The 25,970-nt window shown below is 34.1% G+C and overlaps 1 protein-coding gene across 8 annotated transcripts in view; it reads right to left on the bottom strand.

Moving 5' to 3' along the window:
• Positions 1 to 25,970, bottom strand: part of LOC121410498 (transcription factor E3-like) — a 63,377-nt gene that overhangs the window by 4,589 nt on the left and 32,818 nt on the right. For 4 of the 8 annotated variants that reach the window (XM_041602635.1, XM_041602636.1, XM_041602638.1 and 1 more), the window contains exons 3-6: positions 7,886 to 8,089; positions 3,577 to 3,681; positions 914 to 1,106; positions 339 to 414 (exon numbers count right to left, since the gene is read on the bottom strand). In XM_041602635.1, coding sequence (XP_041458569.1) covers positions 339 to 414; positions 914 to 1,106; positions 3,577 to 3,681; positions 7,886 to 8,089 — 578 coding nt within the window. Of the gene's footprint in view, positions 1 to 338; positions 415 to 913; positions 1,107 to 1,338; positions 1,459 to 3,576; positions 3,682 to 3,933; positions 4,171 to 5,360; positions 5,482 to 7,885; positions 8,090 to 17,773; positions 18,132 to 25,970 lie in introns of those variants that run through there. The other 4 variants (XM_041602639.1, XM_041602641.1, XM_041602640.1 and 1 more) reach the window with 4 other exon arrangements.

Genomic DNA, 25,970 nt, shown 5'->3' with positions numbered 1-25,970 from the left:
AAATGTTGATAACCCTAATTAATTATGTTTAATTGTAACATGTTAACAACTCTTCAAATATAGTTGTTTTGTGTGACTGAAAGGGATATATCTACCTTTGAAGGATAGAATCCCAACTGAAATAATTGGTTTGGTTTCATAGGTTGAGTCAGATAAAGTATATCTTTGTATCTCAAACAAAACAATCTTAGGAATTACAGACTTGTATCAAATAAATGACATGTCACCCAGCTTTTCATTCAAAATTCCTGATTAATGCAAAATTTTGGTTTTATTTTATTTCACCATATTTCAAGATAAATTTAAGGTGTACGACTCTTAAAAGTAATGAGACTTACGGGTCCATGTGTTTAGGGATGAGGGTGCCCAGTTCTTTGATACGATCATTGATGTTAAATCTTCTCCTTCGCTCAACTGTAAAAAAAATAAAGGGATGAATTAGACAATATGCTACACACAAATACATTTATACTATGTAAAGGCAGAACTATACATTTGAAAATTTAATCTTTGTCATTCAAATACACATTTATTACTTCATACAGCAGTATTAAGCACTATTAAGTCAATACAATTATCAACCAGTATGTCGGTAAAAGAGCATATTCATAACTTTTATAGGCATAAATAAGCACACAAGATTTCCCACTGAAGCAAAATGGCATTAAGTGTAGAAATACTGTTCCATTGCCAATATTGTCTACAGACTTTAAAGGTACACTTAGGAAACTTAGTGGCATTCACTTTTGTAAAGATATCAGCATAACCCAAAGATCTCAATCCTGGATGTATTGCATTGAACACACTACACTTGTGAAAAAAAGAGGAGATACATAGAGAAAGGTGGGGGGCTGTTGTTGTCCTTTACAAAGTAATAAGACTTCCTTAGAAGATCCCAAAGAGAACTACTCACTCATATTGTGGTTATCTTTCTTCTGTCGTTCTTTGGCAATGGCTCGGACTTGATCATCATGATAAGGGACTGGTTCTGTTTTCACCTTATTCAGTTCAGGAGGGCAAGATGATGACTGCTGGTTGGTCATGTAAGGTGCCATCTTGTTGTTCGTGAAAGGCGATTCCAAGAAATTCTGCGTTGTTACTGGCATCTGTGAGAATGGCAGGAGGAAAAGAACGTAAATACATTAGGTCCATGAAATGAACATCATCTCTACCAGATGTGAGACAGAAAAAAAATTCTTAATAGTATATGAGAGGCAATTCTTTCAATAGACTTTCTCTTTCGAACGTTATTTGATAGGCTCCATAGAACAATAAAATGTAAAATCCTGCATCAAGAAACCAGGAAGCATTATATCACATGACACAAAGCCATCATACTTTTTTAAGTGTATCCTGATCTGTAACAATGGAAAACACTTGATGATTTTCATAATGTATCACAGCAAATGTCTCATCCCATACTTGCATTACGTAATGCTCCATTGAGAACCCACAAGATATTTCTACAGCAGATATGTTAAATGGTTATTTGAGTAAAGCAGTCTGGATGATGTTTAACAAAATACAGATGCATGTACCAGCTTATCTCCAAAGCTTCCTATGTGTATATGATTACAAGGCAAAGGCTGTTCTTATGATGTATATACCATCTTTATTTGCATTTTCACAGGTGTGTCCTGTACTTAACAGATTAATTGTAAGGGTGTGAAGAGCACAGCAGCTAGGTCAGTAGGCTAACAAATTAAAAGACTATGGCGTAAATGGGGGGATAATGAAGGTAAAGTGGTTAAAAAAAAAGTTGATTATATATTGATTTTTGGCTATGGAGGTAATCAATAATGTTGCAAAGGAAAAACACTGTACATTTACAAATCATAATTTTTCCCCCATTTTTCCTATGATGTATTAGGTACAAGAGTGATTTTGCCATAGACTATTCAATAATCTGATAAAATTATAAAGAAATGACACATCATTGGTGATGTTGCATGTATGCACTCATTCAAGTATATCAATATCAATTTAGTTGGATTTTCAATGTATATTGATACAGATGATGAATTCATTCAAACACATTATTTCCTACCTTCATGATTAAATAGTCTAACTCTGTTTTCGTAATACCTCCCACTGAAAACCAATTATCTAACAGCTGTTGTACCCATGCAAACTCAAATCAATTTTGATTTTTTTTTTCAAATGAATAGATAACTGATAGCTTGCACAGTATTACTGTGGAAGGATAAGATAGTTAATATTATATTGTCAATGTAATAATGGCTGTGATGATCCTCTTGACCTTATTACATGAAGGATAATATTAAGTGGATGTGAGACTCGACTATTAACACAGCTTAATATGAGTTTTGGTTTCATGGTACTAAAAGAGAGAAATAGAGAAAGATATACATATAGAGAGGTGAAGTGAGAGATAAAAAGATTTTGAGGGGGGGGGGTATAAAAATAGAGAGTGACAAAGAGAGGAAGGGAAGGGGGAGAAGGGGTAGAACTTGGGAGAGGGTTATTCCTAAAGAGAGAGGGATTTTTTTAACGGCTTTTCAGTCTAATTTGACTATTTAAGCCGTGAATACTAATAAATCCACAATCATTATTTTGTTTATTAAATAATTGGAGTATATAGATCATATGTTTGTACCCCCTGCAAAGGTGGTACATAATAATTAACAAACATTTTCATTGATATTAGTTCAAAAGCCTGGTTTTTGGTTTAATCACTTTGGTTATTGTAATAATTAGGAATTATATTTTTTAAGATTAACATTAATTAGTGGTAATGGATTATATTATATTACATTGTATTATATAATATTATATCATATAACATTACATTAAATTACATTATATTATATTATATTATATTATATTATATTAATGGAGGACAAGGATTGTGAGGGTTTATGAATTGCTTGTTTGCAGGGCTTCTGTTGTAACTTTCTATATCAAGTGTATTATTGTGTTATACATCGAAATATAAGTAATTTTATATATACGTGCCTCTCGTTAACTGTACAATGCGTAAAAAAGGGGACAGTCCCAAGAAGTCCATAAAAAAATGTTCCAGACCACGATATCTACATCTCAATGTCAATAGATGTCAACAGATGCCACGAGGGATATTTTAAAAAAAAGATCACATGGAATAAACAAAACAGTTAAGTGATAGTGGTAATCAAAACAATCCCTCCAATACACATTATTTCAAATTGTGGAATATTTTTAAAAAGACACAAAAAAGGGAGCTCTATAAAAAAATTATAGATTGTGTTTTTTTATAATGAAACTAGTGATTTTTTTTAACAGAGGTAATATAGAAGCAAAACTGCAAACAATTCTTATGTTGGGAATAATTTTCCTGTTATCACACTGCAATTTGATGAGCATTCGTTAATTAGGTGTTGTGTATTTATTGAATAACTGCAACACAACATATCTTTTATAAAGGATGGTTGTTGTTTTATGTGTGTGTGTTTTAACATAGTACTAAATCAAATATATTTTCCTCCATTGACTCTTAACGCTGATGAAAGTGCAAAGTATTTATTATTTGAACTGAATCCTGATGCACACATTATCTAGGCTCTGATGTGGACTTACTGTGTTAGGCATTGAGAGTTTGGATGGGTCTTGGAAGTATTGTGTCAGAGATTCATCTCCAAAGGCTGACTCCAAATTGATGACTTCATCCAAGATGTCATCCACCTGAATAAAAGAAACATTACACTTGTTAATAAATAATACATTATCTCTAATATACACGGACACATCAAGTACAAGAAATTATGTAAATTAAAGTGTACATGAATATATGTAAGTTTAACATTACCAACATAATACTTATTAAGAACAATGCAACTGCACTTAAAAAGCAGATTTTTTTAGTTTCACTCTTCTATTGAACAAAGAACAAAATTAAGTTATTTCTTATTTTGTTCTATGTTTTACACACTTTACCTGATATCTTGAAGAGCTCTGAAATATAATACTCATGGGCATCTTATGAAACAGTCACAAGCCGTCACATAATAATCTTCACATTACAATCAAGCTCCATATGCTATCCTATCAAATGGTGGAGTAGTTATTGGCTAATCATCTATCTGGTGGTTACGGGGGAAGTAAATTGGAAGGGAATGATATTTCAAGATTTCCTTGTAAACCCAGGTAGGATGGTTGCTGGCTAGCCTGGCGATTCAATCAGCAATTCTGCAGGCCTTTCGCTGGAACCCTTTTCAAGCCTCAGTAGACAGGAGATAGAAAAGGGGGCGTAAACGGAATAAAGAAAGGGAAGGAAAGGCAGCAATTTGAAATGCTGGTAGTCAAGGGGGTAGTATTACTAGATGTTGAAATGGTTGTGGAAGTTTTCTTAAAGTGGTGGTGATATAGACAATAATGTGATGGTAGAAGATGGAAGGAGCTAACGGGTAAGGGTCTGTGGTAGTCGTGGTAAAGGTTGTAGTAGAATGTTTCTTGAAAACATTATTCCCATGCTATACTGTAATTTACTGTTCGGTTTTCTGTAATTCCCTACAGCTGAGAGTTGAACTCGTATCACTGATCGGAGGAGGAAGAAGAAGACTACATCTTGGATATCATAATTACATTCATTACAGATGCTATGTACAAATAAATGATGCCTGCGTAGTTCTGAGCGGTGGGCCCTGTATTCATTAAAAAGCCTTTCTCAAAAAACGAACAACAAAAATGCTTCATATTTGAAACCACAGCTGATTAGCTATATATTCCATAATTTACACATCATCTCTCGCCTCAATAACATCAGAAACAAAGTAACTTAATGAGTACTAATTTTTAAAAAAAAGAGAAAAAGATAGGCTTTTATGTACTTTGTATGGTGCATTACACCCTCCCCCATCTAACCCATACCATATGAAAGTCTAATACTGCCCCTGAAAGAGTATGGTTGACAGCTTACCCCTTGGATTGTGGCTTGCCTGACTGCTCAACTAGAACATTAGATTACATGTCCTATCTATGCTAACAGTATACACATGCCAATATATTAGACAGGTAAAAGTCTATCAAATTGGAAATTATTTCAGTCCAGAAATATGCTTTAATCAAGTATCTTTTCCAAGATTTATAATCATTATGTTGAAAGGAATAGAAATTGTTCATTATTTTTGCAAATAGCTGAATTACAGTAATAAAAGAATGACTTGATAAAACACAACATAATATCTCATTACTCATCCATGAAATGAAAAGAAAAAAAAAATCCTGCCATTTTTTAAAAGATTGTGATGCAGTGAGAAGGAAAAGGTAAGAAAAATCCCCTATAACATTTAATAGCTTCATGAATGGAGAATCCAACACAGGATAAAAGAATTAAAGAAATATCACACAATCAATTCACTTACTCTTTCTCCTTTCATATCTGACTACAGCTCAAATATCAGATATATTAAATAAATTTGAGTTTTTGTTTTGCTCCACAACTTCCTTTAGTTCCCAATTGATGATATGATCAGAAAGTAAGCTTTCATATTGAAGAGAACTCTTGTATCCACCCCCATTGCCAATGACACTCACAATCTAAAGATCAGTTTGACCAAGAATGTATGCAATTATCAAAGGACTTTGGCCCTTAACTATACAACTAAAATGAGATCAAGGACAGAAAATAAGACAAAACAATCTTGTTTTATTTTGCTTTGCTAACAAATTCCTTCTTTTAATGTTAGAGTGTTAGTTAGATGGTTTTAATAATGTGTCTTTCAAAAGCATTAAGCAATTGAGTTTCATCAATAAGATATCATACACCAATAGCAAATATATATATTATTCAAACTTTTAATATATATATATATATATATATATATACACTTATTAAAACTATCTTACTAACACTCAGTTCCATGAAGGGAAAAGACAAGCACAAGTACTGTTCTGCTAAATCTAACAACAGATGTTTAAATAAATAAAATAATAAAAAATTCCTAGGTGAATCTATATATCTCACACAAAGTGCAATTAATAGCAAAAGGGTGGAATCCCTCTCGCATAGCCTGGCGCAAATCATTGGATATAGATGGGATAGCGCCATCACGACTACACCCAGCCAACCAGGCACAGAGAAACAATAATTAACATGACTTTATTTTCTTTGAAAAAAAAGTAGCTTCCTTTAATTGTGATTAATTCTGTTTTTATTTTTTTTTAAATTCAATTATCATTCATTGTTTTTATTTACGTTATCCCTTTTACTACTATGCCCTCAATTTTTTTTTTTTGGGGGGGTACAGTGAACATTATCTATTATTCATCTTGAATTTGAAAGCTTCAATTAAAATCATATAAAAAAAATTATTTCCTTTATCCATAGAGTAGGCTGAAATATACTAAATACTTGCCAATATCAATGTGTGACAGCCACTTTAATCTATGACAAATCAAAAGATAAATTTTCGAAACCTACAGCAAGCAGAGATTCAATATAGACTTTGAACCTTTAACAACAACTGTTTCAATAAAATGCCTCTTGGGGGTACATATTTTTGCCAATGGAAAAAGTGTTCTGACCTAGCTCAACACAGAGGTCATTGATAAGGCCTATCTTCAGCAAATTTGACAACACATTATGCTGATCAATTGATGAGATTGGAATTCATTTCAAGGGAGAGTACAAGACTTCTGTCAATGCATTATACTAATGTAAAACCCTCTTATGCCCAAACTTTAATATTTAATGTATCTCAAACACAGTAGTATTCAATAAGGTATTATTAAAAATAGCTTTGTTTTGAACAACAAGGTGAACTGAAATCATCACATATATATATATATATATATACACACACATGGTTGATCAATTAAAACAGAGAGCAGTCAAGAAGACTGAAAAGCATGAAAATTAATGCTATTTCACCTACTTTCTCTGAATGACTGATTGCTAACAGATGCAGAGGACAAACAGATTAATTGAAAATCCTAATCATTAAGAGACAATAAGATGTTGATTATGAGGTCAGACAAGTTTCTTGTTCATTGACAATGAGAGTCACATCCTAGCCTGTGCTAACAAGGACCTGAAAAAACTCTCACAATGAGACAACCAAATTTGTAACAACTGACCACTGCCGATCTACTGGCCTGGGAATCATGCCAATAGACACAGGTCAGGTCTGTTTGTAATAGCTAACCGGAAACAGATCACACTGACCCATCATCTTCAAACCCCTTTCCCCCTCTCTGTCTAGCATGAATCCTGTCTTACTATGTCTCCAGGTTAAGGCCATTTAAACTCCTGTTCCTTGATCTATCCCAGAACAAATCCTTTTATAATAAACACAAAATGTTTTCCACATTTCCATCAAAAATGTAATTAATACAGTTTTTAAACTCTCAGCCTAGCCACGCGTCTCCATGACTCAAAGTTTCCTGATTTACACTTGGCCAATTACAACAGAGAGTTTTCGCAATTATGGCCTGGCTGCTCTCTATAATGCACCAATTCCTTTGAAAATGCAAGTCAAATCACAATGGAGAGCTGAGAGGTTTTTGCCGAAATGTGGTGGACTGGGACAGCAGATCTGATCGAAAATAACATTCATATTGAGCTGTCATTTACGCGAGATATCAACTAGCAGTATGTTTGGAACCTAACCAGGCAACTCTGAAGTTAATAAAGGTTCAGTTTTCAAGTGCAATGCTACTGATTTCTAGTGATCACCATATAAAACTATGATGACAAGTATTTTAACACAAAGGTAAGCAATTAATCGCTAATTTGAAAGAACAGTTCGGATTGGTTCCTAGTCAGTCTACTGAGTAAAATGCACATGCAATGATAATCTTGATAGGCCATTTCATTAAGTGATTAATCGCTAACCTTTGGAGTAAAAAAAATAAACATGAACCTAAGAAGACATCCTGAGGTACTCACCTCTTGTGATGTTGACATAGGACTATTGGGTACACTGGAGTGAGAACCACTGACTCTCCTGTTGTTTGGTGACTGGGATGACGACACCATACCTCGGACGTTGTTTGGGTTAGGGTTATTCTGGTTAGATAGGTACTGTTCCACCTGACGTCTCTGATTTTGCTGGAGATGGAATCTGGTTGGGTTCTCCAGTTTTGTATTCACCTGCAGAAAATGAGAATATGAAAATATGTCAATCATCTGCTTTTCATTCAATCAAACAATGAATTCTGATGACAACAGAGGAGAATCATTGGATGCTTCCTTCTCAACTCATGAAACCTGTGTGTGAAAACATATTGAAAGGAACTGAAATAAAGTACGAAATATTTGGAGTGTACACCTACAAAGTTTGGTCAACATATAAGGAGAGAAAGACAAGATAAATGAAGTGCCAAAATAAACTTTTCAGATTAAAATTTGGTTTTCCACAACTGCTCAAATAGAAAGCATTTCCTAATACTTATTAAAACAAGCACAATCGACTTCTTTCCCTCCACACCTGTAACAAAATACATTCGGTATCATGTGTTGTTTTCCTGCTAGGAATGAAAAGACTGATATCAGATGAAAAAAACCTTTTTTAGCAAAACATGAATTTGATTTCAATACTGGGCAAGAACAAAATTCCAGCTAATCGATTGATTGTTCTGTTCTTCAGAAAAAAAATAACATGATTTCCAAAAGATATCCATCTGTAATTCAAAGTGATCATGATAGTATGAATTTCAATGAAACATTCATACAATCAACATCATCAGAATGACAAGACAGAAAACTCTGAAATACCAAGATTTTACTTTACATGACTTGCAAGGCATACCAAACTTTGATGTTTCACATTTGAACACGCAATTGTTGGTCTAAATTGGATACCTTTGGGGATGCTTTCACAATCTCTGTTAAAATAATAAGCAGACATAAATTGTTAATATGCTAAATATCTTGCTTTGAAGTTAAGAGCTCCCTAAGAAACAAAATTTTACACTTAACTTGATTACATGAACTATATATCTGCAATTAATCAATACTCTAGAAGACAAAATTATAGCTCTCACATGTTGTTAATAACTTAATAGTATTTACAGTTAAAAAGAACATAGTCAACAAATATATCCAAGTAGGTGCTTTAGAGAGGATGCATAAAATGATTGATTGGTGGATAAGAGAGAACCTATATATCATGAAATTAGCTATCAGTGTCAAAAAGCACAGCAGACTCAACTTTCATTTCTCATTAACTAAGAAATGAAATTAATTGAGAATGAAAGGCAGGATGTTAAGAGATGGAAATACAAGAGGAAGCAATGTTAAGAAACTCATCAAGGACATTTTGTTTACAAATCTTTATACAAAGTGAACACATTTGCAAGAAAGGTTCAATAGGAAACATGAAATGCGAGTTGAGAGAAGGGGAGGGCGAAGGGATATTAACCTATCCTGTAATGCCAATCTGAATTTAAAGATCACGTCCGAAAAGATGGTGAAAAGGAGAAATATTAGAATTGATAACTGACCCCCTCACATTAGGGAATTATAAGGTATTAACAAGGAAGCTGTCTGATTAGCATTACCTTCCTTCCTGACCTTTTATGATATAATTTCTTTGAAATGTTTTGAAATGAAATATAAAGATAAAGTTAAACATGGTACTTTAGTGAAGAGTGGATGTGATTCAGAGTCAGTGGTTTTCGTTTTATATATACAGAAATGATATACATTTCATATCAAAAGATGAATATCTGATTAAAGAAACAGAATAGTCCAGAATACTAAGTGAGTTTAAAAAGAGAAATGAAAGGCATATATTTTTAAGAGGGGATTCAATCTGAATAACTTGTGGAACCTATAAACCTGACATAAAAATCAGCTTTGAAAAGAAGGAGCATTCATTACATTTGATTCCCTTTTATATTTCAATTTGTGTAAAAAAAAAAGCATAAAATCCCTAGTCCCCTCTACCACAAAATAACAAAATACATACACACATAGTTCAAAATATTTGTGATAGAGATTCCTCCACAGTCAAAGATCAGGAAAGGGAAGGGTTAAAAATAAAATTCAAATATCATTAAATTGATTTATAAAAAAATATTCTTAAACCTCCAGACATTTGACTATATTGGAAGGGAGACCAAAAAAGAAAACTATGTTGCTATATTCATCAGCCTGTCCATCTACATACTAGTATATGAGCTTGATGGTATGCCCTACTATAATAATTTGGTATTATGTTTTAGCCCAAATTGTGACACACCAGGGCTTGGCAGACAATGTGTTAATCTCTCTTTTCCTGTCACAGAAACCCAAAGCTTCTTCCTTAACTTGAGTGTCTAGACCAAGAAAATTTAAAGATAAAAGGGTCTTAAGTATTTAACGACCAAAAAAAAATGACAGTAGTTCTAGGCTTGATAAAAACTCATGGCTTGATAAAAATGCTGAAATTATATGAACAAAATTATAGACAAGCATTTATAGATGATGGCTATCCCCATTAAGTAATTTGAAACTTTTGAATAAAATTAGATAAAAGATATTTAAGATCATTGTTTACTTGAATGGAAGAGGATAGGGTCTCATAATAATTTCTAAATTATGTGAGTTCTGGATATTGACATGCAGATTCATCAAATCATGTAAATCGGTCTAAATGGCCCATTGCATATTATGTTAATGACTATAATTCATAAAACCAAGAAATTAATTCCTGAAAACAATAAATCATTCAAAGTCCAAGTACAAAATTCCATTGTTTCTGTTTCGTGTGAACCTAAGTTGAACCCCATGGTGGTAGATTACAACTTGTTTTTTCCTGTTTCCAATTCTCTCTGGTAATCCCTCATCAATGATGTGTCCCTGATCAAGTACCAGTCATCGCGCTAATCGCTCTAAGAACAGTAGCACCCGCCTGCAAGGTGAGGGCGTTGGCCAGGGTTAAAGGAGGTCATCATAACCTTGACAATTGTAATCCTGTCAAATCAAGGAAGACATTGTGTGCCTTGTCAGAGGTAATATCCTCATTGCATCCTCACTAGATCACTTAGTTGCACAGTGGCATCCACAACCTGCATTCTTCACACTTAATTAATTGTGAGATAAATATCCCATGGTAATATCAATGTCATTCATGTATGGAAAGATGTCTCTTTATGATGTCAAATACCAAAATTAAAAACATCAAACTATTAATAATTCAAAAATTAAGTTCATCACAAACATGTGACCAAACTCAAGGAATGTGTGAAATAAACATCAATTTTGTCTTTTGGCTGTAATTTCCACATCTAAAAAGTGGCAGTTTACACTACTTGAAAATTAATACATCTTTGAAAAGAATTGCTACAGTAAGACATAGTTCTTTAACTTGTGCATCTGCTTAATTCTCACTGCTCTTTTTAGACAGAAAGGTATTGTTCAAAACCACAAACAAAATAGGATTTAGACATTGAACATTTCAATAGATATCCAGTAAAATGATGTAGAATCTTTGATAAGGACGATTATACATAGCTGCATTGCCCTGGTAAAGCATCTTTGCTTGAAATGTTTCCATATGGATTCTCAAATTTTACATACTTAACTCAAGTTTACATTTCAATTCAAAACAAGCAAAAAGAAAATCATGATACCCAGATGAGTTTTGGCAATATACCTTTTCAGCTACAAAACAGTAAATCTTTTGCCTCTCGGTTTGGTTGTTTACAAAAGAATTATTAGTCACTGTGATTGGAGCCCCCATATTTTTGAAGGACTTACCCCTACAACTAAAGACTAGGATCAAATGCTTTCCTCCATATCATGTGTTGTGAAAGAATCTAAGAATCTGCATCAGACCTCTAGATGGAATGGTAAAAAGTAGTAGATGTTATTGTTGGCACTTTATCCATCAAGTTTGATGATTTCTGCAAGATTTGGTATATTTTTGAGTAAATTTTGTTTAATTGTTGACCTTTGGTATGGGGAGCCAAGTTCAGTCTAGGTATCAAACTCATTTTGACTTGATCAGATGCTTGTGATCGTCATAACTGGCTTTACGCCAAACCATGAATACTACCCTGGAAGACAGTTAAAATAGCAAGGCTTAAACAACAAATTTAGATTAAGTGCAATATAAAGGAAAGGGGCATCAATGCTAACCATGATACCTGGGTAACCAATGCTAAAGTAGATAGAACAGAAAATAAAAACACCACAGCTTAAGTATATATACATAAGATAAAAACTGTTGAATTAAAAAACAAATCAGTTTCAAAAGGTTTATAAAGTAAGAGGGATCCAGAGACTCTAACATTTGCATTAATTTCACTGATGATTTTCTTAATTCTTTTATAGTTTGTGTAAGTTTTTCTTAAGTGGAGCTTCTAGAGCAGACTGCAAGGCAACAAATATATACCACGTCTTGGGTTCTCAATAGATCAAGGACATATTCACCTAATAATTATAAGTAGTTGCTTAGAATCTTTGATGAGTAGGTGGGTAGCCATGATTCAGAAATGGTGTTAGTGTGGCATACATTAGACATAAGCAATGACATGTAGTGTCCTTTTAGTCACCTTGTTATGGGAAGGGTTCCCAGTTATATAATCTCTTGCTAATATGGTATTCTGATCAGAGGTGTTCATTTGTCAAAAATGTGATCACTGCCAATCAAAAGATGCTATGAAAAATGGTGACAAGAGGTAAGACACCTACCAATGATTACTTTAAATAGTGCTTAAAATTGTGAAAAATTTACCCAAATATTCTGAATCAACATAATGGCTTTTTACTCGCATCTGACTGAATTGTCTACATGTATGACCCTCCTAGAAGAAAAAATGGACTTGTCTATTACAATGCATAATAAAACAAATCTAGATATCTGAAAAGAACGTCTGTTTTGCCCAGGATAGTCAAATCACTATGTTTTCCACCTAAATTCAAATAAACAAAATTAGACAGTTCTAGGGGCCAAGCATCCTCTTTCAATAAAGTGGTATCCCTCAGGATTTGCATGCAGACAACCATTTTAACATGTCTTAACTGCAGTAACAGGCCGCGCCACTTGGCGTATCACAAACAGTGTGCTTTGGTTCTTAAAATAGATGGCTGTATAGTCATCCCCCTCTATTGGCCTTAGGGACCGCAGTGTGCTATTTTAAAGCCATCATTTCAAGCTATATTTGGGGGTGAGTAAATTCATGACAATTTTCCAAATTGGGAGAGTATTACCTGATAAAAACACACAAGGGAACATTGGTTGTAACAGAAGGAAGGTATGCTCCAAACGGGCAACTCAAATGAAAATTCTACTGGGGAACACGGGGTGAAAGTTTCTTGTTTAAGCTAAACAAGACCTTGAAAACAAAGATAGAATCATTCAAAAGAGAAGGATGTGGCAAGGTAAAGCATCTATATCGACACAAAAGGTATAAAGGACAAATCATATAATTGGTTGCAGGTTAGAGGTGAATTGGGAAGGGTTATTAGAGAACTGTGACCATAGCAACAATAGTGCAAGAAAACTAGGTTTAATGTCACAAACTGGCAACTTTCAGAACACCAACAGTAACATGATTCATATTTCAAATATTCCATTACAATTACATCCTTCAATTTTACCGAAAATGACAATGTTACTCTAAGAATAACCTGACTCCTTGCTTAAACTATGTCATTTTATTCCTATTTTGTAAAAAATCAAATTGAAAGGAATTCCCTACCATCATTCAACATACTTAAGTTAACAAATGGTAACATGCCCAGTATCAAATCATCTTCTGCTCTTATCAAAATATACAATATACTGGTCATGTCTGGTCACATTTGATTTTCAAAATAAAACGGAAAATAATCAAAACCCATTTTCTTCATGTACAGTGACCATGAGCGCACAACAGCACACGACAACAACGGCATACAACAAGTGTGCTTCCTGCAGCGATATAATCACCGAGTTACACAACTCAATATACACAAATTAAACAGGAAGTAGGCAACTACCCATATGACGAATTTCTTTTAATCAGGCTTAACATTCAATTTAGATCTCATTGATCGGCCCGTCGGCCTACAAAGCATGGATGTAGTGATCTATTCTGACAACCCTGAATCACACCTGGTCTTTGGTAATACGATCATCCCTAGATTGGCACCCTTATACAGCAGCTACAGGTCTCTGAGAACAGATTGCAACCTATACTTCACCTCTCTCAACCTCTCTTTATAAAGCAATATTTTAGTATGTGTGGGATTGTATGAAAAAGGTGGGATTCATGGCCCATAGAAAGTGATTTCGATCCACTCCTAATTTTAAAAAAATCTTGTGAGCTCTCAAAAGATGTGACAAATTTTTGGAAGTTTTGTTTTTCAAGTGATAATCATATTAAGAATATAACCGTCAGTTTACAATGTTATCCGAGTAATTGTTAGAGTTACATTACACCCACAAAATAAAGTGAGTAATCAATATTTCCCTTCCATGATGCCATATATATATATCAATAACAATAAATAGCATTTATATTAGACATTTCGGTAGTAGAATAAAAAATACACTAAAATTATCTAGGCTTTGGCCCATTCATCGCTGAGTACTGTACAGCACAATGTGGATTGATTTCTTGCTAAAGGAAATTAGCACCATGGCTGAAGTTTGAATCCAGAACCTAGTCAGAATCACCAGATCAAAGTGTTAAAGGACAAGTCCACCCCAACAAAAACTTGATTTGAATAAAAAGAGAAAAAATCGACAAGCATAACACTGAAAATTTCATCAAAATCAGATGTAAAATAAGAAAGTTATGACATTTTGAAGTTTCGCTTCATTTCACAAAACAGTTATATGCACATCTCGGTCGGTATGCAAATGAGGGAAGTAATGACATCACTCACTCACTATTTCTTTTGTATTTTATTATATGAAATATGAAATATTTTGATTTTCTCCTCATTGTCATTCAAATTAGCTCTTTGCTAGAGTTAAATTACCCTTTTTTTGTCAAATGCTCTCTTATCTATATGTGTCATTGGCCTTTGAACCTTCTATTGGTCCAATTCTAACCCAGCAAGCGAAGCATCTGCCTAACATTACCCCTCTTCTCCTTCTCTCAGCTTCCCATATCAACACAAGAGACCACTTGCAAACTGTAGGAATATGCCAATATCCTGTTATTCAATTCCCTCATTTGCAGCTGGAAATCTTCAAGATTTGGAAGACCGCAATGGATACGTTAAAACGAAATGCCACAGGATGATAATGGTCAATCTCAGCATACCCATTATCAAACCTATAAATAGCTACTGTGCAAAAAGGCAGACAATTTACGGCCAAGTCCACTGCAACAATAAGTCCATTTAATAAACCAGAAAAGGTATTTCAAGTTTTAACAAAATAGCTGTAACTGTGAAGTTCACAACACATGCAAATGAGGGAACTAATGTCATCCACTCACTCTCAGTTTTGTATTTCATTATATGATTTTTTCTTTGCTATTATGTAAAACATGGTTGGATTTATCTGTGCACACATTTATTTTGAATGTCATTATGATATATTTACATAGCCAGGTGGCACTAAAAGTCCTGTCAGAATATAAAAATGTATTCATTTTTAACTCTCAAAATGGTAAAATACAGTAGGTATAAAATGTCTTGCTAAGATGGGGTTAATACTAACACCCAAAATCAGATTAAAAATAAAAAAGTCCCAAGAATAAATATTGGTACAAGTTGAGAACGTTTCTAATAAACTGAGAAGAATTTTTTAAATGGTGCATGTATGTGGAAACATAAAATATATAAATAAATATATCTATGAAAAATATATATATAAATAAATACAAATAAAAATTGATCTATCTCAATACAAAAGGATATATTCAAAACAAACAAAAATAACTAATTAAAAAAGAAATCCACAAGCGCGATTTGTCCAAGAAGCTGGACAATTTCTTCCATTTATGTTCCTTAATTGTTCCTATCATATCCATCCATATAATAAGAAGCCAATAATGACATGAATAATGTTGTTTTTGATTGATAGAAGCATCTTGTTGCCAGGTGTTGTCAGCCAGATGATCCTTGGCCAAGACAAAGGGGAGACAAGGAAGTGGGTATTAAGGATTAAGAAACTTGCAGGAGTTTTGTCTGGAGCTGTACATAAAAAAAAACCCATCACACTCATGTGGCATTGTGAGGATTATGTTCAGGCGACCATTAGACTGGGGTGGGATAGAGTCATGTGTGCACTGAACATCCAAGACATGATGAGAGGTCATCTGAAGGTCATTATCTCCACATCACCCTAAGACAAGATTTCTTCATTCATCATCATTTGAAGTTTGGCCATTTTACAATTTGAAACTACTTTAAAAAACATTTCTGGTTACATTTCAATATAATCTATGGTCAGATCATGAAGCGGTCATTCTCACCTACCAACAGACAAAAGAAAGAAGTTGGATGAACACCATAAAAATACCTGTAAATCATGGATTGTGTCAAAAAGACTCACCTAATTCCACACAATTTAAACTCTGTTGCAGATTTCTAAACCAATAAACATCACCTTTGATAAAGCAGCTGTTATTTACTGGATATATGACCTTTCAGAAAAACCAAAAAGATTAATTCAAAATCCTGCAATTGGTAAAATCACCCGATCATATTTCTCACAGCTTTGAAGGGGATTTTCACCACGCCCAAGTAATAAGAAGCGAAGTGGGGATCTCTGCTAATTAAGTGCCAGCAATGAATTCCCCTAAAACCCCCTAAGCATCCAAATTAGTTTTAAGCATATAAAATGCTCTTTACCCCTAAATAAACTTGTCCTTGAAATTAGATCCTAAATTCTAAATGCAAAGTTTAATAATGCAGCGATAAACATTAACTTTATAAACATATTTTGATAAGCAGTGTTTGATTTTTCCTTGGTCTCTATTTCTTTTGAAAATGCATTTTTTTAACGAATTGGGACAAGCCTACAAAGGTATCTTTGGTGTGTGTGTTTTCTTCATTCCAGCTTTGCATGTTTTACTACACAAGCACAGCTTCTACTTCATTTAACATGTATATGTAGATTAAACATCCACACACAAAAACAGTTTAAAGTCATTGGGCTACAAAAATGATTTGAAAAATAAAACTTATAGGCCTATAATAAAATACAATCTCTTTGGGGGAAACCAAACCTAGCTGTAATTAAATATAGTCTTCACGATATATGCCCTTATTCTATTAAAGTATAACTGTCAACATCAAAAATTGACTATTTGAAAAATAAATATATATTTTCAGTACTATCAAATGTCAGCACAAACAGAGTTCTCTACATCACATAAGTTTAAACATAAACAAAGATACAATTCTTTCTTAAGAATTGTCCAACCATCGGGCATGCATATCTGAACTTAGAGCTTTCATCAAAAATTCATATTTGCCAAGAAATGAAGAAATTTTCATTTCATATCTTTAATGATCATAATACACCTGAATCAGCACAAATCACAATTTGTGTACTGCATGCTTGAAACAACACACAATCAACCCTCATATCATAGTTGTTGAACAGACTTTGATGAGAACCACCATAGCAGTAGAAGTTTATGTAACATATTTCAATTTAAATCAAAGACATGCAAAACTTATTTCTCATCAAGAATGTCACTATAAAACATTAACCAATGCAAAGATGATCGTGCAAAAGATGTTTTTCAAACATGAAAATCAGTTTAATTATCATCAAACTCTGGAGTTTTTTGCAATCAACTCAATCTTGTTTATAAGTCGATGCTTTCTTCAAATGGCAGTGAATAAATAACAATTTTACATGCATTTTTTTGACAAGAATAAAAGAGGTTAGTTACATACCTGTTGATGTGCGTGAGTACCGTAGTAGGGCACCATGACAGCTATTCCGCCATACATTCTTACCGTCTCAAGCTCTACCAGCGAGCTGAATAACGTACAGAATAAATGCTTAAAGGATTGGCGGCTCTCAAACGAGAAAGAAAGAACAAAACGGGACAGTCGCGATCTTTCTGGTGACAATGAAGATGATGGTGATCATGGAGGAATGATGATTGAAGAAAATAAAATAAAAGTTTGATGTGTTTTCTTTTTTTGTGAAGAGGAATTTACCCCAGCTACCAGCGCCGGGTTGAACACGATGGAATGAATGACAACTGAAAACGAGCAACCGAGAGAAACTCAAGCGCAGTCCTGTTACTCTCACAAGCATGCGCACTACCTCGCTATCCAGGAATAGATACGATGAGGTCACTTTCCTCTTGCTAAATTGCCCACTGCCTGTCTTGGTTGCCCCTCTCTTCTATGTTTATTATTAGAGCTGTTCTAAACCAAGGAACTGGGGCAAACTCTCATTTCCCTATACAACCAATCAACACTTGCTTGGCTTCATACTTACTACAATATTAAAACAAGTCACCCCCCCTTCCTTTAATTTATTTCCACAGACTAAAAGGACTTTGGATTTGCTCAAGTTCCTACCAAAAGTGAAACTCATGCTTTTGGTAATTGAATAATTTAAAGAACTTCAACCCTTTATAAACAAAACCAGGGTAAACACATTTTCAGGTTCCAGATCCTTATTCAATATTCAAAACTAGTACTATAAACACATTATCAGGTTTATTTTACTAATCAAATCAATTGATTCTAATCAAATTGTTAAAGGACCTTCAGCACTCAAATTTTTTGTGATTAGGCAAACCCAAATGTATGCAAGAGCCAGTAGCTTAAAGCCATCCCCCTTACAAAAGGCATAACAGAAATACATGTATAGAAACAATTAAAAGTTTCATCTTATTTGACCTTGAAAATCTCCAGAAATGTTACGAATACAATACTATGGATTGCTTAGACCCCCTCTGCTTCTTAATACATACACCAAATAGTCTTGGCACAGTCCTAGCTTAGGGGTTTAACATGAGGCTGATCTGAACAGGTTTGATAGCATTCTCTTCCGGCAGGCCACAGACGCAGAACTAACCTCACCTTTGGGGAACAAGCCTCCCATCTCCCTCAAGAGGGTAAAATAATCGTAAGTTTTCTGACAGAAATTTCCGCTGAAAAGGATCAAAAGTGGAAGGCCCCTCTCCTAAAAGAAGGTGAATCATGCATCCATATCAATTGTCTTTCCTATTTATCACATTGCACTAATGACCTCTGATGTTACACATATACTGCTTAATACATGCCCAACAAATATCCCTATTTTACTCTATAGTTTGATACCCCAGAACATATGTTTATCTACTTTAATAAAATCATAGACCTACTCCAATTTTTTTTAAGAGAATGAATGAGAGAAAAAAAGTTTTTTTATATAAAACAAACAGAAGCTTTGATCCGTCTGCCACACATTTAAAACATCTTTAGAGCTATGACATAATTTTGCTACAATTATAGCGCCAGACAATCTCTCCATTTCTTTTCTTAGCAAAGTTTTTTTTATATCAGATGCAAATGTTCTCAATCATTCAGATAGATTTAAATAATTGAATAAGTGTAATAACTTGTCGAATGGACTTACTTGTATTTTTCATTGCAATTCTTTAGGACAAATTACCTTTGGTGGCAATATCTTATTCACCCATGGTACTTTGGGGGAAGATTTCTTGACACTTCTGAAATTCCCCGACCCCGTCACAGGTGAACAACAAACTGCCACCAAAAGCTACTATACCTGATGAAGCAAAATATTGCAATCAAAAATACAAGTTGGTCCAGTTGATAAGTTTTCAATGTTAGAGTGAAATCGTTTTAATGTTAGAGTTACATAATTCATATGAACCAGTAATCTTTTTTTTCTTTTTTTTAATATAATTTGCTACCAATTTTAAGAATTATTCCTTTCTGATGCAGTGTTGCAAAAATACAGTAGATCTAGAGAAAATTGCATTATCAAACAAACCTCCTTTACAAAGGATGATTTGAATGTTTATCATATGAAATTATTGGATGGAAAATTGGAAATTGAAAATTGAAAAGGTACAGATTCTTTCCTTTCCTGTAGTTTGTAGTTTCCAGTTACTTTCATTCATTATTTTCCTATACAACAATGTGAAACAGCAGTACAGACAGGCATAATTTGTGAAAATAAAAATCTGTTGAGGCGCTAATATGTTGCGTTCAGCAATCTGTAACGATTGCATTGTAATAATTTCACCTATTTTCAACTATTCCTTTTAGGATAATGTGGCACACAAAGTGAGCGCCAGATTAATCCATTACCAGAACATTAGTCTACTACAAAGACTTGCAATATGGTTATAAAAGCAGTATGGTTTGCAAAACTGAAATACCTGGCTCAAAACTTTATATCCTGGTGATGTTATCCACAACATGAGGAGTCACAGTGTTCTCTTATTACTGCAGTCAAAAATATCATCACGGACATTTTTAAAACAGAGAAAAACTTAAAATTGAACATTCTGATAATTTCGGTTGGGACTTTTTTTTAAACCTGTGAAAAACTGTTACTTCTAAAAGTGTATATTTTCACGCATTTACCTACCCCCTTACCCAAACTTGTTTATAATCTATTCTACAAGTAGATGTCAGCTCTAATTATGGACACATTTCCCATCAACTGCCCATACACTTCTCAATGGCACACCTGTATCAATAAACATACATACAATTGTCTTTAATAACATTATGACCAAATCATCCTACATAGTACTAGTTTTTATTGAAGTGAACTGCATGATGACATATGAATACCTCTTAAAGGGCAAATCAAGGACAGACGAGGGGGATCTCCAATATCAAAGTGTTGTTTTGTTTTCATGTCCCTATTATTTAGTTATCAAAAAAAAAAACAAGAGAGAAATGATGGATTTCATCAATATTGTGTCTAGAAGATGTCTATGTGCTCTTTATCTGAAATATTTGCAAATGATTATGATATACAATTTCATACTGTTAGGGGAAAATAGAAAAAGACTGTGATAGGTAGTACAACTCCCAATAAGAAGACAGGCAAGGTTAAATGGCTTGATAAAGTCTGTGACAAAAATATAAGGACTGAAACATAGGAGAAAGACATCTAAAGATGTTAAGAGTTTAAGGGAAAATGCATTAAAAGTGGTTGGAAAGGCCATTACTTATGACAAGTATGAATATCTTTAGAGTGGGTCTACAATACAACAATGTCTTTATAGGGAGGTAAGCTGCAGAAAATATGAGTGTAATTACAAATGAATAAAACTTTCACATCAACCATCAGATCAGAGATAGCTTTAATAAAATAAATTGCAAGTGTATCCAATTTGATTAATTATGAAATATCTATACTTATACATTAATTTTTAAAAAGATTTATTTACAGCTCAGCAGATAAAGACATAACATGGAACCCTGTATAATATCTTGAAGACAAGTCTTCTGCATACAGGCTTCCTGGGTAATAATATTTACTGCTGGGGGGCCCTCTCTAGGGGAAAGAAGCGTTAATCTAATTACCCTTGATTAATAGCAAATGTTGCGTTGATAGAAACCCTTTATGTTATCCCCTTGTCTGCCTACGAGCATACTCCCGACAAAAACAGCATTTTGTCAGATTTTCATTTTTAATTTGTGATTCATGTTCGGTGGCAAGAGTGTTTGCTTGTGCGGTAATGGGTCTAAATACAGCTCATCAACCATTATTTCAGGACTTAACTGGTCCCAATTGTGCATTAAAGGATCATGCTTTCTGATCCTGGCAAAACACAGCAAATTCAGGACATATCGTAAATAAAATACAAATGTTCCAGTTTAAGTAGAATTATAAGTAGAATCTATTCTATTATTTCAAGTGTTTTGAAATAACAATAACACTGAGGTATCAGGTGATCCAGAATGAAATGAATCATAAGTTAACTTCTGTTAACACACCTGTTACCACTTGATCCATCTTTATAACATCTCTGGCAACTTTTGCACAAACAAAAGATTTCATCAGAATCTTGAAATGACTCTGAAAATGATAAACTTACTGCTTTAACATTATAATAGTGCTAGCCACTCTCTAAAAAAACACTGTGACCTACTTGACTCAATACTCATATATGCTTTTCACACTGCATTTCCTTAACCCCATACTATCTTTTTTTTATTCACACTGTCTTTCTTAACCCCATACTATCTGCTTAGCCGGGGTCAATGCCTTAACCCCGGACTATCCCACTGCTCATGAATATTGATGATTTTACCATACAGAGCGTGATTAACGTGCAATTCGACTTCTGTGATTGGCTATTGCTTAGCCCCACTTTCCTTAGCCCTGTTCCGTTTTCACACTGCATCTATAAACACCGCAATTGTGGTGCTAGCACCACAATAAGCCGGCTAACCCTGCTCTTTTGCAGGGCCAGATAGTACCGTACTATTTACCGTGCTAGCCCACTTTGCTAAAACGTAGTGTGAAAAAGAAGTGGTCTAAGCTTAACCCCGGGAAATTGGTGGGGCTAAGACCCCCCTTAGCAAGGCGGGGCGGCTTCTGAGCAAGTGCAGCCACATAACCACTATATTGAAAACTCTTCACTGGTTGCCCCTGAAGGAACGCATTGTCTTTAAAATCCTTCTTTTGATTTTCATATAGTCAATGGAACTTCCCCCAGTTACAATAGGTCTTTGATGCATAATTACCAACCCTCAAGAAATTTACGATCCTCATCATCTAATCTCTTACAAATTCCCGTTGCTAAGAAATCATGCGGCGAACGGGCCTTTGCTCATGCAGGGCCTAGCGTATGGAATTCTCTCCCATACAGTTTGAAAACCCAGACTTTAGTGACCACCTTCAAGGACAATCTGAAAACATACCTGTATAATGTTTTTTTAATAGACATTGACTTGTTGTTCATACATGTATTATATGTAAATAGTTTTTGTTGTTCTGCTCTGAAGCGCCTTGAGCATCTATTCAAGATAGAAAGTGCACTATACAAATCTCATGTATTATTTTTTATTATTATTCGGTGTATCTAAAGAACTGAAAATTAGGTCTGAAAAAGGGGATCATCAAAGCGGCACATCCCTGTACCACCAATACATGTGAGTGCCTCCCCCCCCCCGGGCTAATATCCTTCTCCTTCAGGTTTTGCTGCACTCAACCCCTTTGAACCCACGACTGTAGACTCCAACTGAAGCTTTAACCATGATTGTAATAACTGTATGACTTGCAAAAGAATATTTTATTTCTACAGCATATTCCTGACAAACAAAATTTACTTTAAAATAAACCATCATGAAAGTTTCCGATTCCTGGGGGACCATTGAGTGGATGCCATGCGTGACCATGGGGTTTCCAAAACCAACCTCAAGAGTATTTTCCATGTTCTGAAAATGCACCCCTTAACACGTACATGTATTGGCGTGTGAAACCCTACCCTTAACATGTATTGGACACAAAATGGTATCCTTGACAAGTATTCCCTGACTTCACCCCTAAACAAGTACAACGATATCTTAATTGTTATGTCACGGACGCGATCACGAACATCGGCTTTCCCTATATTTTCATTGGTTTTAGTAATAGGCCTACATCCCACAAACCTCTCTCAAATTGGACCCTAAACACATAGTGTTGGGGCAAAAAGTACATCCTTTGTAATAATAATATATATATGTATATTAGTCTTCTTATAGCCTTGCAAATTGAACCACAAACATGTAGTTTTCCTAGCAAATTATATTCTCTTTTGACATTATTTTAGTGTTTTTGACAGCCTTATTACTATACATACAGAACGTGCCCAATCTGGAAAAAGAGATCCCTTTCACGTTTTTCTTACGTGGTCACGCATGTTATTCCTTCGTCAATGGAAGTTCCCCCCCCCTGGGTCCCATTGTAAATAGTCATATTGTTGTCATCACTACAACTGGATTATTTGCACTCAAAAATGCAATATTAATGTACTCAAATACAATTTGTTATGGAATAAATAAAATGAATAAAGCCACATTTTTTCCCCAAAATAATATGAAAGTGTACTAGAAATCAATGTAAAAAAAGGAGGGCTTTGAGAAAAAGTGCACTACAAGGATGTTTTAAATTGAACTTGGAACTTCCTAATTCTAACTTCCACCATCAATAAATGTCTTCAATACATGCAGGAAGTCATCAAAGTCTGCTACTGTATAGGCTGCAAGGTATATTCCAAACCATCACAATCATGTCTGTAGTGTCATATCAATGTCACCCCCCCCCCTATCCTGCTTACCTCTGTCATTCCTTTCCTAAACTTATGACAAATAAAAAGGGGAAAAACTGACAGAATACAGAATACAACGTTACAGGATTCTATGAGCATCAAAACTTGGCAGAGTACTAAAGGTCACTACACTAACACAAAATTTAAATTGGTGCGTTTGGAGATTTATTAACTCTATAAAGAAGGTCTAAACTATACTTTAATTCATGAATGAATACAATGAGTTCATTAAGTCCTTATTATATTTGTAACCTAACATAAAAACACCTTTTACACCTTAGATATTTTAGATGCCATACATAGTGCATGGATTGAATTCATATTCACAAACCTTCAAAATCTTTTTTTTGATTCCTCAAAACTCTGTTTTATGGCAGATACTCGTGTGATTCTTCATTAAATCAATGTTCGAGCAAGTTAGCCTCTACCCAAATTCATCAATTTGGTCAAAGCGCAGCACCTAACTTATATCTAAATCGAAACAAAATTTTTATCCTTATCAGCACATTAAAACTTTGACAAAACAAGGATAAAAATAACCTCTACCTGGAACAAAATATGACGTAAAATTTAACATTTTTGTTTCTTATTCACCCACGTCTCAAGATCATTCCTTCTAGTGATACATATTCATCAGGAAGCTTAAATTTGCCACCTTTCCCAGCTAATTCAGAATTTACGTGTTATAAAGTCTTTAAATACAACATCAAAGCCACCATAAGTATTCAATTACAGATCATGAAATGTAACGCTAATCTCTACCTAAAACCAGCTTCCATATCCCACTGAAATTTGAGCCTAAGAATGGATTGACAAATTGTGGAGAAAAGGGACTAGTTTGAGAAGGTTATGTGTGACTCATTTCATTTACAATTTATACGGAACAACTCTTCACCACCTAATTAATGCACTATCATATAACACAGACCCACTACACATCCTATAAACATTTGTCAGATTTCTCAACGGCATAACTATGTGCTGAAAGAGCAATGAGAATACACTCATTATATTCTACATTTATCAACCCTGGCAACTCAATGAATTAACATATTTTTATTGAATTTTTGATCATGAGTCATGAATAGTTTTTACTACCAATTTCCAATTCAGGTTTATAAACCGAAACAAGGGGGGGGGAGGGTAATCTATCTATCTATTTATCTATCTATCTATCTGTCTATCTATCTATCTATTTGAAGTGTATTATATATGTTTCTTTATTTTTGTTCTAAATGTCAATTGCATTTTGTGTTAGCCAAAGGGGTTGTGATGGGTAAACCACAACCTTTTTCTAAGCCATTTAATTAAAACAGAATTTAATCTATTTCAGATTAAATTAAAAAAATAATAACACACGTTAACAAACAAAATTACCTATTACCCCCTAAGAAATTTAATGTTTTAAGTGTATGATAATAATTAAGCTGGCAATTAACAGGAAACAAATAATTGAATTGATCCAATACTAATTGATTTCCTTTAGCATTCATACCACAGGCTGCAGCAATAGATCCTGACTTATCTAACACATACTCAAACCTGTCCCTATATTAGCTTCAGACCCATATATAGATAAACATGTTTTTGTCTAATTAACAATTTTCCTGTTAAATTACATGCCTGGGGCTTGCAAAACTTCCCTACATTAATGTGTTTCAGACCAACATGTTTTCCTGAACATTAAGATTGTCTTCCACAATAATTGGCTTCCTAATCCTTCATCTACAGCTCTTGAGGAGTCTGTGAGATAATCTTGTTGGGATTTGTTGGGAAAAATGAACACAATACAATTTGAAAAAAAAATAAATAGTGTCAGCCTGGCTTTGTTACCAATTTATATA

Source organism: Lytechinus variegatus, chromosome 3 (assembly GCF_018143015.1).
Source record: "Lytechinus variegatus isolate NC3 chromosome 3, Lvar_3.0, whole genome shotgun sequence".
NCBI classification, from domain to species: Eukaryota; Metazoa; Echinodermata; class Echinoidea; order Temnopleuroida; family Toxopneustidae; genus Lytechinus; species Lytechinus variegatus.
Note: the sequence above shows the minus strand (reverse complement) of the source record. Positions and strands in the feature narration are given on the sequence as shown.